Source organism: Peromyscus maniculatus, chromosome 1, assembly GCF_049852395.1.
Source record: "Peromyscus maniculatus bairdii isolate BWxNUB_F1_BW_parent chromosome 1, HU_Pman_BW_mat_3.1, whole genome shotgun sequence".
NCBI lineage: Eukaryota > Metazoa > Chordata > Mammalia > Rodentia > Cricetidae > Peromyscus > Peromyscus maniculatus.
In genome coordinates, this window is record NC_134852.1 from 91,277,267 (window position 1) to 91,292,302 (window position 15,036).

Sequence of the window (15,036 nt, forward strand, 5' to 3'; positions counted from 1 at the left end):
AAGGCAGAGTCAGGAGAATCCCCTGGGTCTGCTGGCCAGCTAGACCAGTCAATGGGTGAGCCCCAAGTTCTGTTAGAGACCCTATCTAAAACAAACAAAAACCCTGACATCGTTGGCCTTCATGCACCCACGGCACCTGCACCCACACCACACACCTGCACATGCATGCATGCACACAAAAGGAGGAGACGGGGAGGGGAAATGCATCACTCAACAGCTGGGTGTGGGGGCACGCATTTGCAATCCGAGCACTTGGGAGGCTGAGGCGAGAGGGTAATGAGTTGTGGGCCAGCTGCAACTGCCTTGTGGGACCCTGTCTCAAGGAGAAAGAATCACAGATGCAATCCACTTTAACAGATGGAAAGACTCAGGGGGTGGGGCTTACCCAGGACCTCTCAGAGGGATGGAGGAGATGGCTAGACACACAGAGGTTGTTGTTGCTCCCCATAATTACAGGCATATCCTGTTCTCAAGGCAGGGTCACAGGACATCAGAGCTACACACACCCCAAATTAGCTGGGCCCTTGTCCTCACTGAGTCTATTGCTGGGTCAGCATGGAACTAGCAGTATTAACATGCCCTTTTCCTCCCACAGAAATGCCCTCCTAGCCAGCCGCCTCGGGATGGAGGGCTTCATGGACTCAGGGACACAGACGGACGCTGTGGTGGTGCTGTCCTTGGCTCAGGCTGCTGTGCTGGGCCTGGTCTCAGAAAATGAGCTCTTTGGAGCCACCATAAGTGCTGAGGCCTTCTACCCAGACCTAGGGCCAGAACTGTCTGGGACAGCCATGGGGGAGCCGGGACCACCAGGACCCGACATCTATCAGCTGGCCTGTAATGGGCGGGCCCTGGAAGAGCCCCCGGAAGAGGAGGTGTTGGAGGTAGAGGCAGCCTTTGAGAAGCACACCCGGAGGAAGACACGGCCCCCTGTGCGGCTGGTCCCCAAGGTCAAGTTTGAGAAGGCCGAAGAGGAAGAGGAACAGGAAGTGTATGAAGTATCTGTGCCTGGTGATGACAAGGACCCGGGCCCCGCAGAGGCCCCTGCCGAGGTGGCCACGGGTGGCTGTGAGGCCCTGGTGCAGAGCAGTGCCGTCAAGATGATCGACCTCAGCGCCTTCAGCCGCAAGCCCCGGACACTGCGGCACTTGCCTCGAACTCCAAGGCCAGAGCTGGACATGGCCGCGTTCGATCCTCCTTTCCCCGACCCGACCCGGGATGGCTTCCCTGAGCCCAGCATGGCACTACCGGGCCCAGAGACTCTGCCCACCGAATGCGGTTTCGAGCCGCCCCACCTGGCCCCCATGAGCAACCCTGAGCCTCCCGGCATGACGTCACCCGAGCTCGTCAAGCCCGAGCAGGGCTTCGTGTGGCAGGAGTCGGGCGAGTTCGAGGCAGACCCGGCCGGCTCCACGGTGGAGCGGCACAAGAAGGCGCAGCTGGACCGGCTGGACATCAACGTGCAGATCGACGACTCCTACCTGGTGGAGGCGGGGGACCGCCAGAAACGCTGGCAGTGCCGCATGTGCGAGAAATCCTACACGTCCAAGTACAACCTGGTGACGCACATCCTGGGCCACAACGGCATCAAGCCGCACTCGTGCCCGCACTGCAGCAAGCTCTTCAAGCAGCCCAGCCACCTGCAGACGCACCTGCTGACGCACCAGGGCACACGGCCTCACAAGTGCCAGGTGTGCCACAAGGCGTTCACGCAGACCAGCCACCTCAAACGCCACATGCTGCTCCACTCCGAGGTCAAGCCCTACAGCTGCCACTTCTGCGGCCGCGGCTTTGCCTACCCCAGCGAGCTGAAGGCCCACGAGGTGAAGCACGAGAGCGGCCGCTGCCACGTCTGCGTCGAGTGCGGCCTAGACTTCTCCACCCTGACCCAGCTCAAGCGCCACCTGGCCTCCCACCAAGGCCCCACCCTCTACCAGTGCCTCGAGTGCGACAAGTCCTTCCATTACCGCAGCCAGCTCCAAAACCACATGCTCAAGCACCAGAATGTGCGGCCCTTCGTGTGCACCGAGTGCGGCATGGAGTTCAGCCAGATCCATCACCTCAAGCAGCACTCCCTCACCCACAAGGTAAGGCTACCAGCCCTGGCTCCCCACTTCTCACTCTCTCTCTCCGGCACCCCAGGGTCGGGGGTGAGATTCACACAGGTAAACTTTTTTTTTTAGGTGTCCTTCCAGTTAGTGTGTTGAGTGTTACATGTATGTTGAGCGTTACATGTATGTCTGTGTACCACAGTGTGAGCCTGATGTGCATGGAGGCCTGAAGAGGGCATCAGATCCCCTGGGACTGGAGTTACAGGTGGTTGTGAGCTGTCACAGGGGTGCTGGGAACCAAACCTGGGTGCTCTCAACCACTGAGCCATCTCTCCGGCCCAGACTTTACTTATTTTCATGCTTAGAAATTTATCTTAGAGCTGGGCGGTGGTGGCGCACGCCTATAATCTCAGCACTCGGGAGGCAGAGACAGGTGGATCTCTGTGAGTTCGAGGCCCGCCTGGGCTACAGAGTGAGATCCAAGACAGGCACCAAAACTACACAGAGAAACCTCTCTCCCCATCCCCCCCCCCCAAAAAAAAAGACAAGTATTAGAAACATAATTGAAATTAGTTTTTCTCAGTAGTAAAACTTACCTTGAAAATGTTTCTGAGGCCCAGGGAGGTGGTTGAGTGGGTATAGGTCTTGCTGTGTAAACATAAGGACCTGAGTTCAGGTCCCCAGCGCACCTGTCAGTGCCGGGTGTGGCGATCGATGCACCACATAACCCCACCAGTGGAGAGAGGAGGCAGGCGAGTCCCATCGGCTCACTGGCCACACGGCATAGCCAAAACAGGTCAAAGATGAAGTGTAGAAGAAATGGAGGAAGACACCTGTGCAGATACACACACACACCACACACAGAGAAGAGGAAGATTTTTGTGAAGGAGGTTTGGGAACTCCCGCAGGACTCGGGGTCCCTCCCTGATTCCTACATGAGGACATGCAGCTGGATGCAATAACCAAAAATGGAGAGGATAGCTTGGAGTTCTTGTCATCACAGACGTATAACAGAACCTTTGGCTTCCCTTTAGAAAAAGGCAAACTATACATGATTATAAAAGGGCTCCATGGGGCTGGGGAAGCCGGCGAGATGACTCAGCAGGTAAAGGCACTTGCTGCCAAGCCTGAGAAACCGAGCGATCCTCAGCACCCACATGGTGGTGGTGGGGGGGGAGAGCCAGCTCCCGTTACCTGTCCTTTGAGACACACACAGTAAATAAATGTAAAAAATGGGGCCGTGCATTGCCGGGCGTGGTGGCGCACGCCTTTAATCCCAGCACTCGGGAGGCAGAGCCAGGCGGATCTTTGTGAGTTCGAGGCCAGCCTGGGCTACCAAGTGAGCTCCAGGAAAGGCGCAAAGCTACACAGAGAAACCCTGTCTCGAAAAAACCAAAAAAAAAAAAAAAAAAAAAAAAAAATGGGGCCGTGCATGCACGCCTAAGGTCACCCCCCAGCAGCTGTGTGAAAAGCTATGCCCAGTGGCGAGCACTCAGAACCTCAGTGCTGGGGAAGTCGGGGGACCCTTGGGGCTCTCTGGCAAACCAGCCTAGCCCAGTCAGTGAGCACCAGGTCCCCATGAGAGATTCTATCTCAGAAAACAGCTTGGACGGCTCCTGAGGCTGACTTGGCCTCCACACATACACATGCACGTGTGTACACTTGCACACACATGCACACCAAGAGGAAAGGGGGCTGGAGAGATGGCTCAGCACTTCAGAGCACTTGCCGCTCTTGTAGAGGACCCGGGTCTGGTTCTCAGTACCCACATGGCGGCTCACAACTTCCTAGAACTCCAGTTCCAGGGGGATCCAGTACCCTCTGGTGGCCTCTGCTTGCCCCAGCACACGCAAAGGATGCACAGGCAAACACTTGGCTACCACACACGTACGTACAATGAATATGTGCGTCTTAAAAGTACAAGTGACTGACAACGTGGCTCGTTGAGCAGAGTCACTTTTTGTCAAGAACAATTGAGCAGCCATGTTCTTATCCACCAGGTTGGTAGACCTAACCTTCACCTATTTTCCTCTTATTCCTGGTGCCAGGTCACTGGTTGTGTCGCCCCCACCCCACCCCCGTCCCCCGTCTCCCCATCCCCCGTGTCCCCCGGTGTCGTCCCCCCTCCCCCGTCCCCGCTTTTAGCTGTCACTACCTCCCCCGCGAGGCCCTTACACCCTGGAAGTTAGAATGGAGCCTCTTAGGCCTCACCATCCCATTCTGGCACTTGCCTGACCCACGCCTCCCTTCCAACTGAAGCCAACTGACTTAACCTCTCAAAGCCGTGAGTGGCGCTTTCTCTGTGTGGTGGCCTGTGGTGACCCATCGATATTGCTCACAGTGGACCCTGCAGTGAGCCTGCCAGGCCGGGAGCGCGAACTGCTCCGGCCCCCAGGACCTTTCTGATGGGGCGGGGACCACTGGCAGGCAGGTCCCACTGCGGTGGTGGCAGCGGCTGCCGAGCGTATGGCGTTAAGGATTCTGACACTGGATCTGGGCTCATCAGTCAAACTGGGTAATTGATTATCGGTGTCTGCAGGGGTGGGAGTGAATGATGATCTGTAGGCTGTGTGCTCGCCATCTTTCTTCTCTGCTCAGAGACTTCCAAATCCTACCGACGTGCTCAGAGATAAAGGGTATGCGAGGGAAGCCGAAGGCGTGTGTCGGTGTCTTAATTTGTACCCGCCCCCCCTCATCTGTGCCTACAGCTCTTGAGTGGGGCCCCCTGGTGGTCACATGTGTCCGGCCGCGTCACAAGGATACTGAGGGTGTGCACTAAAGAGCACCTGGCTGCTAAGAGAAAAAGCACAGGGTCTGTCAGAGCATCATAAATACCCTGGGTTCAGTCACCAGGACATAGGCACAGAAGCACGTCATGCCAACATTTTACATTAGCTAGTTGGGACAGCAGCCGGGACGGAGACATGCATCCGTCCCAGGGACGTTCTCGTCAGCAGGAGAAGAACTGCTCCCAACTGTGACCCTTCCTTCTCTCCCAGCATCCCCTGCGCGCACAGCCCCTCATCTCTGTGCCGGGTGAGTGTCAGCTCTGGGCTGAGGCATGCAGCATTCCAGACAACAGTTTGCTCTGGAGCCTGTGTCTCCTGGGGCTGGATGTCCACAAGAATCACCTGAGGTGCAACTAAAAACTCCTGGGCTATTCCAGGCCCCAGGGAATGAGCCTCTCCAGGGAGGTGGGAGACACACCTTCAGGGGGGCTGTGGGAGAGCACGAAGCCTGAGTGTCAGCCAATTTTCCTCTGGGGTGCACGAAGATTTTTGTCCTTTTTCTAAGTGTTGGCGATTGAACCCAGGACACAACCTTTGGTAGATGAGTTCTCTACTGAGATATACTCCCAGCCCCCCCGCCCCCCAACAGAGTCTTGTCTTTCCCTGGCTGGTCTCAAACTTACAGAGATCTGTCTGCTTCTGTGCCCCCATACCCAGCTTTCATTTATTTACTTTTCATATATTTTATATATTTACTTTTACATGTGGAAGTGTTTTGCTTGCATGTATGTATGTATGTATACCACATCACATGGAAGCCAGAAAGGTTGATGGAGTTCCTGGAACTGGAGGGACAGAGCCATCATGTGGGTGCTGGGACCAGAACCCTGGTCCTCAGAAAGAGCAGCAAGTGCTCTTGGCCACTGAGAGCCAGCTCTCCGGCCCCGCCCCGCCCCCTGGCTTTTATTGATAAGTTGTCTGTGTAGGCCTTGAATTTGCTCTGTAGCCTAGACGACCTTTGAATTTTCCACCCTGCTTTACTTCCTCAACTTCCCCTAAGTATCTGGGATTACCAGCCTGTGCCACCCTGCCTGGCAATGTACAGCTTTCCTCGATTTCTTCTCCCTACCCTACCAACGCTGGTTATCTTATGAACAGGTTCTCACTGTATAGTTCTAACTTCCTCAGAACGGCTCCTCAATGCCTCCACCTCAGCCTCCACCCTTCGGTGCTGGGGCTCAAACCTAGGGCACCTTTTACATGCTAGAAAGACTCTCCTCCACGGAGCTCTGTCCCCAGCAACACAGCTTCAATCATGTCTCCAAAGGGTCTGTCCCCCAAGAGACGTAACTGAAGATAAACAGGAACACATCCTTGATGTCATGAAAATTGTCCAGACAAAGGCCTTGCCCTGCTGATCACAGGCCTGTGCTGCTGGCTTCTGGCAGGTACGCGTGCCTGTTTGCTGGATGGATGGAGGGACAGACAGGTGGATGGATGGGTGGACAGACCCCCTCATATTTCTGCGTACTGGTGCAGCGGACCTCCTTGCACACTCAGGCAGAGATAGGAAGGCACACAGTTTGTGCCTGCCTTATCCTGGAAAGAATCCAGGAACAACAGCCTGCTGTACCCCAGAGATGGCCAGCAGAAGAGCTCAGCAGGTACAAGTGCTCGCCACCGAGCTGGAGAACCTGAGTTTGCTGCTCAGAACCCACATGGTGGAAGGAGAACCAAGTTCTGAAGGTGGTGCGCGTACGCACGCACGCACGCACTACTTTTTTTGTAAAAAGGAATTTTCCAGAGCCACACCTGTTAGTGCCCCAACCCTGAGTGGTTCCTCTACCCCCACAGGGCGTAAAAGAGTTCAAGTGTGAGGTATGTGGCCGAGAGTTCACCCTGCAGGCCAACATGAAGCGCCACATGCTGATCCACACCAGCGTCCGGCCCTACCAGTGCCACATCTGCTTCAAGACCTTCGTGCAGAAGCAGACGCTCAAGACTCACATGATTGTGCACTCGCCCGTGAAGCCATTCAAGTGCAAGGTAGGGGACTGTCCCCACAGCCAGCATGGCTGCTAGTGCTCGCCCGGGCTTGGAGGGGACGGGGAGAGCAGCTGGGGAGCAGAGCCAGGAGCTGTGCTTCTGAACTGAGAGGGGGTGGAGGTTGTGGCCTGGTCAGGACCCTGTAGTAAGATGTGAGCCTCAGTTCCTGCCTCCCCCAGCTCAGAGCAGGCAGGAGATGCAAGGAGCAGGGACCGGCAGGAAGGCTGTCCTTGGCCTCCCTCCGTGGTCACACAGGAAAAGACGGTGTGCTGTGTGTGTAGTGGGGTGAGGGTGACTCTGCTCAGGAAGTGGGAATGGATTGGCCAGGACTGCAGGCTCCCTACAGCCCTCTGCTGCCCTCCCCTCTCCAGGTGTGTGGGAAGTCCTTCAATCGCATGTACAACCTGCTGGGCCACATGCACCTGCACGCGGGCAGCAAGCCGTTCAAGTGCCCGTACTGCTCCAGCAAGTTCAACCTCAAGGGAAACCTGAGCCGGCACATGAAGGTCAAGCACGGCGTCATGGACATCAGCCTGGACAGCCAAGGTGGGTGGGCTGTGCGCAGTGGACAGAGCAGGAATGACAGCGGCATGGCGCACTCAGGCGTCTCCTGTCCCATCAGGGGCGTAGGGAGGCTGGCCAAGGCCGATACCACCCTGAGGTGGGCTCAGGTCTGGAGAGAGGGGGAGCCCGGGGAGCCATCGTGGCAATAACGGGGGTATTTATGTCGTCTTCCAAGGACTTCCATGGGCTCACTAAAACAATAATAAAAACAATAACTGACACATGTTGAGTGCTGTGTAACTCATGTGACCCTCACAGGGAGGCTGCTGGCTCTGGGATCACTCCTACAGCAGAAACTGCAGAACAGAGAGATCAGGCAACTCAGTCACAACACACAAGAGCTGTAGACATCTCTCCCATCTTTATCACAATGATAAGTTCAATTAAGTGAACGGGGAAGTCATGAGAGGGGAAAATACGAGGCCACGCCTCCAAGTGCTCGTGGAAGTTCTCAGACATTCAGAGAGGTTAGGACAATCAACCAGCCATGGTGCCTGCTGGACAGAAGGAAAGTCACAAGTTCAGGAGAGGGATAGGTGGTCCTGCCTTTAAGCTTCACGAGAGAGAAGCATAAAATAAATAAGTAAAAATGTAGGAAAAAGAATTAAAACAGAACCCAAGATCCAAGAGAGCTAGGTGTGATGTGATGCACACTTGCTAATTCTAACACCCAGGAAACTGAGGCAGTTAGACAATGGTTCAAGGACAGCATGGGGCCACACAGTGAGACCCCGAATCAGATAATAATACTAATTTACAGAATTTCCAGAGGGGCTAGGTATATATACCTGTAGTATAGGTGCATATACCTGTAGTATAAGCACTTGGGATACTGAAGCAGGAGGATTACCACAAATTTGAGGTCAAGCCAGGCTACATAATGAGACCCTGTCTCTCAAAAAACCTGCAAACAGAAAGGAAAGGAAATTTCCAGAGGACCCTATATCTCGGCAACTGGTAGAAGACTCAAGCTGTTATGAGACACGCCCACTTCTGTCCTCAGCAGAGCTGACCGTTGGTCTGCAGCTCCATTGTGGGGAGGTGGCTTCAGGTTGTACAGGCCCAAGGCTGCTGAAGGTGCATCCCAGATGCTCCTGCCAGCGACGGTGCCTTGGCAACAGCCAGAGTTGACTAGCCACACTCAGTTGTTCACTATAAATGATGAGTGACTTTGGTTTTGGAACATCTGGCCAGTAAATGGCCTGGAGTTTCTGGCAAAGCCAGTGACACTGTGGCTTGTTGTAGGTAGTTTTTCCATAGTTTGACCAGGCTGTGTTGGTAGGTAAGAAGGAACCCTGCAGCCTGCATCTGGATGCTCCCTGTAGCCCCTGGATACACATTGTCCTGCTGAGTGGGAGTCTGCATTACCAAAGATTCTCCGTTCTTTGCCTAAAGTACCTCCTCAGAATCTCCCCAGAACTGGCTTAAACTGCTGGGCTCCCAGCAGTTTCCGGGATGGGGTGAGGGGATTGCATTTCAGATAGGCTCTTTGAATGCCTTTGATATAGACCTTACAGGATGAGGTCTCAAATTGGCTGCCTATGGGAGTCACTTGAGGATTTTCTTGAACGTTTACTTTTATGTTGATGGGTGTTTTGACTCCGCGTGTGTCTGTGTACCATGTGTTTGCCTAGTGGAGGACAGAAGAGGCTGTCAAGTTGATGGGAACTGCGGTTACATTTGTGAGCCACCAATGGGTGCTGGCAGTCAGACCCGGGGCCTCTGGAAGAGTAGTGCTAAACCTGGAGCCATCTCCAGCACATGTGAAGAGTGTTTTCAGTGCTGATGGCTGAGTCTGGACCCCAGAGGGGCTGGGCTGGGGTTTGAACTGTTCCCTGTGCACACATTTGTGAGCTTTACTACGGTGAATTTCCCCTGTAGCTGCTCACCAGCAGAGGCCAAGTCAGCCTTGCTCTTTTGCAAATAATAGAGCCATCAAGTCTGGTTCTCCGGGATGAGAGGAACAATCTCTTTCCTCATTTCCAGGAATGCTTAGCGTGGGTCCCTCCCCGGCTGTACCAGATAAGTGAAGTGGCCATTGGTCCTAGGTGGCCTATATACCCACACTCTTCTATCTAAGTGAAACCACCTCATAGACGTGGTTGTAATTTAGGGAGGTGGGTCAATCAATGTGCATGCAAACTCTGATGAGGCCGGTGTACGCCTATAATCCCAGCACTTGGGACACGGGCAGGGAGTTCAACACAGTTCTCCACTATAGAATTCAAGGCCGTTTGGAGATGATAAAGTGGGGAGGTGGAAGTTTGGCTTGTTTTAATAGCCAGTGGCATGGTGAGCAAGCTCGGCTTGGCTTGCCGGACACCTGACCTCGTGTGACAAGGTCAGAAGGGTTCTGTGTGTTGGAGGCAGCCACCCAGCAACTTGAAGGGGTTGGAGGTAGCCCAGCTGGCAGAGTGCTTGCTTCGCATGCACAAGGTCCGGGTTTGCCCAGCGACCATAAGCCAGGTGCGGGGCTGCACCGCCGATCTCAGCGTGCTGGAGGTGGAGACAGGAGGACCAAAAGTTCAAGGGCATCTCTGACTGTATAATGAGCTTGAGGACAGTTTGGGCTACGTGAGATTTAGTTAAACACGAAAGAAAGCGGTGCGTGGTGGAGAAGATCTTTAATCCCAGCGCTGGGGAGGCAGAAATGGGCAGCTCTTTGAATTCAAGGCCAGCCTGGTTTACATAGTAAATTCCAAGATAGACAGCAAGCACTATATAAAGAATCCTTATCTCCAAAAGAAAAAAAAAGAGGCAGAGAGGATGGAAAGTCCAGGCCATTTTTAAAGGTGGTTGGGTCAACACCTCAACAGTGACATCAGGGTTAGGTTACCTCTATGGGATCCCACAGCATTAACGTTTTCTCCTGGACTCAGACCACCACCAGAACTCATCCAGGAAAAGAATGAAAGCACTCCCCTTCTTTAGAACCAATAGATTGTCAATAGGCCATGTCCTCCTGACCCAGTGGTCAGATTTAGGTCGCGTGCCAGTTCCTGAGCTACTCCTTGGCTGATGTGTGTGTGTGTGTGTGTGTGTGTGTGTGTGTGTGTGTGTGTGAATTTGACCTCCCAGGTGACATTTGGATGTCATAACTGGGAAGATGCTACTGGCGTCAGATGGGTGGGGTGCAGGAGACTATGATGTCCCGCAGTAGGACAGGTGGCCCCACCACAAAGCATCGTAGCCCCAGATGTAGGTAATGTTAGGAAGCCCACCTTGGACCTATCAGGGTGAGTCCTGGGCTGGGTCTGTTTCCCCCAAAACACCAAATTTCTTCAGTGGTCAGGGGCAGAACCCCCTTAGCTGGTGAGCCTGAGTCGCTGCCAGCCAGTCTCGGGGCTGCCGTTCATAACCAATCCGTAATCCTCAGGAGGACGCTGGCCTTGCTGCAACAGCAAGCTTTATAGTAAGATTTCAGTGTGACACAAGGTACCTCTCAGACATTCTCCTGTCCCCTGAGGTGCTTTGACAACCTACCTTGGCTGAGAACCCAGGCCCAGGGCGGGGCTGGTTCGGTGGAGAAACTAAATGTGGAGCAACTGCACCCTCTGGTCGGTGCTGAGTAGAGCTTTGCCAAGTTCACAGGAGTGCTTGGTGGATGACCTTGGGGAGCTGATCAGCCTTCGGATCTGCAAACTGAGGCTGCAGGCTGATGTTGGATGAGATCAACCCCAGGAAGTACTAGGCATACAGTGGACACTAAATGAGTCACATAGGACGGGGGACCAATGACAGACACTGCTGAGGATGACCCAAGAGGGCTCAGTGACCTAGGAGGGGCAAGGGAACATGACCCAGAAAGCTAAGGCCAGGCCAAGGATTTGTTCCGCCCAAGGCCCTTGTACACCCAGCAGTAGGGTCCAGAAGTGCCTGGATCCAAAGACTGCGAAAACAATGGCTGGCCTTTAGGGTCCCCCACTTCCCGAAGGACACTGGGGACGGCCAAGTGTTTAGGCCTAACTGTGCCCCTCTCTTGTAGACCCCATGATGGAGCTGGCAGGCCCCGACCCCTCTGAACTTGACAGCCGGCAGGAGATGGAGGACTTCGAGGAAAACGCCTTTACCTACACCAGTGTGGACAGCAGCACAGAGGCCAGCGCCCTCACTGAGCAGGCCATGAAAGAGATGGCCTACTACAACGTGCTATAGCAGGGCCAGCCGAGTGGGCGGGGAGGGCAGGGGGAGACCCACGTCCCGAGGGCTGCGCCTCTGCAGCCCAGAACCAAGCTACTGCCCGCTGCCCGGCCCCCCCTCCCCACCCCCACCCCCCAGTTATTTGCACCACTAGGGATCTTTAGACCAAATGGAGACTGTACTACTGTCCTTACAGGGAGCTGGGCGCAGGCCTAGCCATCCCAGTGAGGGAAAGGTAACCAGGAGGCCCGATCTGGTTCTCCTTGGCCTGCTGCTGTGGGTGGGCAGGGAAATGCTAGAGAAGTCTCTTACAGGCACAGGGGCACAGACTTAAGAGGTCTTCTCCCACGCCACCTCAGGCCCATAGAGAGGGCTTCTTGAGGAAGAGAATGCTTGAGCCGGGTCTTGTCTCTTTTCTGCACCTACTCTGAGCTCCTGCACTGGTCAGCACTGCCCACCCCCACCCCCACCCTGCTCAGACCCAAGAACCTCTTCCCTTCCCCTGTCACTCAACAGCCAGGCAGGGCACTCTGCCTTCTACCTCCTGGGCCTCCCCTTGCTCCGGTCAGACACACGCGCGCGGCCCTGGCCCTGGCCCTGCCTGTCGGAGAGCCGGGGAGCCCAGCCTCCAGAACACCCTCCCAGCCAGCTGGCAGAGCACCCGTGCCCTCAGCCCTGTTTGAAAGAATGTCTCTAATACGCATTTCAACAAATTTCATCCAGTTCTGTCCCAAGCTAAGGTACCGCCCATAGTGTCCTCAGCAAATAAAATCAGGGCATGTCGTGTGCCTGGCACACATGAACAAGGACAGGTGGAGGCCCCATGAGCCAAGGGAAAGGGCAGACACATCCCCGGGACCAAGAGACTGTCCTAATGGGAAGCCGAGGAAGGCCACCATGAAAAGAGGGGGACTAGAATGTTCGGGGTTTTGTTTATTTGTTTTTGGTTTTTTGTTTGTTTGTTTTTATGAGCAGGCAGGTGGTGTGAGGAGTGGGTGAGCTGAGACTCAGCAGGCTCCCAGGGAAGAGCAACATATTTAAAAGGAAATTGAAGACCATAGGCGGGGCGGGGGGAATGTGTTTTGAGTAAGTGAGGATGTTTTGAAGGTAATTTATGGTTTCCTTTCCAACTCTCTCGTCTATCATCTTCACTGGAGTGATAGAGAGGCAAGCCGAAGCTTTCTTGTGTGCTCTGCACTTCCTGCTTCCCTACAGCAGCCAGGCATGGTGGGCTCCATTAGCTGGGAGCCTCAGAAGGCTAAGGCGGGAGGGAAGAGGAGGCAGAGAGCCGACCTGGCCCTCTCCAGCCAGTGGCTCTGTGCCATCCAGGCCGCCAAGGCTCTGACTCCATGGGGCCAGCTGCCCTCCTCACCTGTTCCCTGTATCCTCCAGGCAGTGACTAGCACATTCAGAAACTCCAGAGCACCCAACCCCCTGCCCGGAAACCCCAAGGCTCCCTAGGGTAGGAGCAGGCAGAGCAACCCTACAAAGCACGAATGAAGCCACCAGCTTTGGCTGAGAAACCGAGAGGGGGACCAGCTGGGGCGGGAGGTGCTGATTTGAAGTGCAGCTGCCCCCAAGCCTGTGTCCCCAAGCGAGACACCAAGCCAGGCCTCAGGGTGATTGTTCAGAACCGGGGGGAGGTGAACCCAATGGCCCGAGTGTGGTTTCCCAAGGCTCCCGGCCTCCCAGGTGCCCATCATGATGACCCTCAGGTGGCAGTGAATAGGTGTCACTGTACAAGACATTTCTCCTGCTGAGCAGAAGGCGTCACCCCTGCAAACTACCTCTTCCCACAATGACTTTCTCCCCTGGTACCAAAAAGCACCCTGTACCTCCTCCTCTCCTGCCAACGCAGTGGCCTTGGTCTTGGAAACAGAAGGGAGAAGTCTGGCCTGGGTGGAGTCTCTCATTGCCTCCCAGTCCGCCATTGGCACAACCCTCCGAGGGGTACCATGCTCAAAAAGCCCCCTCCCCACGCCTGTGCCTGGGCAAAGCAGAGAGGAAGGTACACCACAGCGCGCAGTTGGAGCTGGGGGCGGTCCTGGCAAGGCTCCGGCCTCACCCTCCCAGCCTTCTGCAAAGGGTGACTCAGAAACCCTGGCCGGATTCCACCCTAACTTATTTTGACGTGTATACAAACCAACTGTTTAGCGAGTCCACTTGTGCAGAGCCCTACTGTGGTTTTATGTTCCTGTTCAAAAGAGAAGTTTACTTAGCAATAATTATAAATAAATGAATATTCTTTAGTGAGGTGACTGGACATGCTTCTTCCTGTTGCTCTTGGTGGCCCTTCTCTCCCAGGAAGTCCCAACAGGGCTCCCCAGTCACATACCAGACAGCATCCCTCTCTGGAAGTGCAAGACTGTCCCAGCCACCTGACCTGCCGTATACTTAGGGACACGCTCCAAGCCCCAAGGGTGGGTTTTTTGGGGCTTTGTTTTGAGACAAGGTCTCTGTACCCCAAAATCTACCTGCAGAGGGCTGGGATTACAGCTGTGTACCCACACCCGGCTTCTTTCTCAATGCTGTTTTTCTAGTATTGAGGCTTTTTGAGACAGGGTCTCACTATCCACCCCTGGCTGGCCTGGAACTCAACCGTCTTCCTGCCTCAGGTCCCTGAACCAAGATTACAAGTGTGTGCGCACACCGGACCTTTTCAGAGTTTTTGTTTTGTTTTGCTTTTGGTTTTTGAGACAGACTCTTCAAACTCCTGGTGATCTTTCAACCTCAGCCTCCCACGTGCTGGGATTACAGGCATGCACCGCTCTACCAAATGTTCCCACTCTGAGGTTAGTTGCATCTGCAGATACGAAACCTGTGACTAGGGGCTGGGCAGTCAGTTCAGAGCACTGGCTGCTCTTCCAGAGAGTCTGAGTCCCACCCCCAACGTGGCTGCTCAGATCTGTTTGTAACTAACTCCAGTTCTAGGGGATCCAGTGTCGTCTTCTGACCTCAGCAGGCCCTGTATGCACATGGTACACAGAAATACATGCAGGGCGAAACGCCCATACACATAAAATAGTAAAATAAAAGAGTTTTAAAACCCATGGCTAGGGCTGAGGATGAGGCTTGGTTGGTAAGAGTTCTTGCCTGCCGTACAGGAGGCCCTGGCTTTGATGCCCAGCACTGCATAAACAGTATTGTGGCACATGCCTAGAGTCCCAAGCATTCAGGAGGTGGAGACAGGAGGCTAAAGAGTTCAAGGTCATCCTCAACTACATAAGAAATTTGAGACCAGTCTAGGATATATAAGACCAATTTTTTTAAAAAAGGGTGGGGCGGGTGATGGGGGCCTGAGAATACAGCTTAGTGATCTTAGCAATAAAATGCTTGCCTAGCTAAACTCAGTTCCCAGCACCGCTAAAAAAACTGCTCTGGACACAAAGAGCTGACTTTATTAGTTAAAAAAAAAAAAAAGTTACCCGGCAGGACCAACAAGCAGAAAGAGAAATCACTGCCTGAGGATGGTGCTTGCAATGAATGTACGTATGGCTTGGAGCAGCCTT

General features: G+C 54.3%; 1 protein-coding gene across 3 annotated transcripts in view; it reads left to right on the top strand.

The window, feature by feature from the left end:
* The window catches only part of Znf710 (zinc finger protein 710), a 73,462-nt gene extending 59,670 nt beyond the window's left edge, over nt 1-13,792 (top strand). For all 3 annotated transcript variants that reach the window (XM_015993140.3, XM_076545651.1, XM_006970011.4), the window contains exons 2-5: nt 596-2,084; nt 6,632-6,823; nt 7,195-7,369; nt 11,373-13,792. In XM_015993140.3, the coding sequence (XP_015848626.3) occupies nt 624-2,084; nt 6,632-6,823; nt 7,195-7,369; nt 11,373-11,542 (1,998 nt within the window). In that variant the 5' untranslated portion in view covers nt 596-623 and the 3' untranslated portion in view covers nt 11,543-13,792. The remainder of the gene's footprint in view (nt 1-595; nt 2,085-6,631; nt 6,824-7,194; nt 7,370-11,372) is intronic.
* Nucleotides 13,793-15,036: the final 1,244 nt, after the last annotated feature.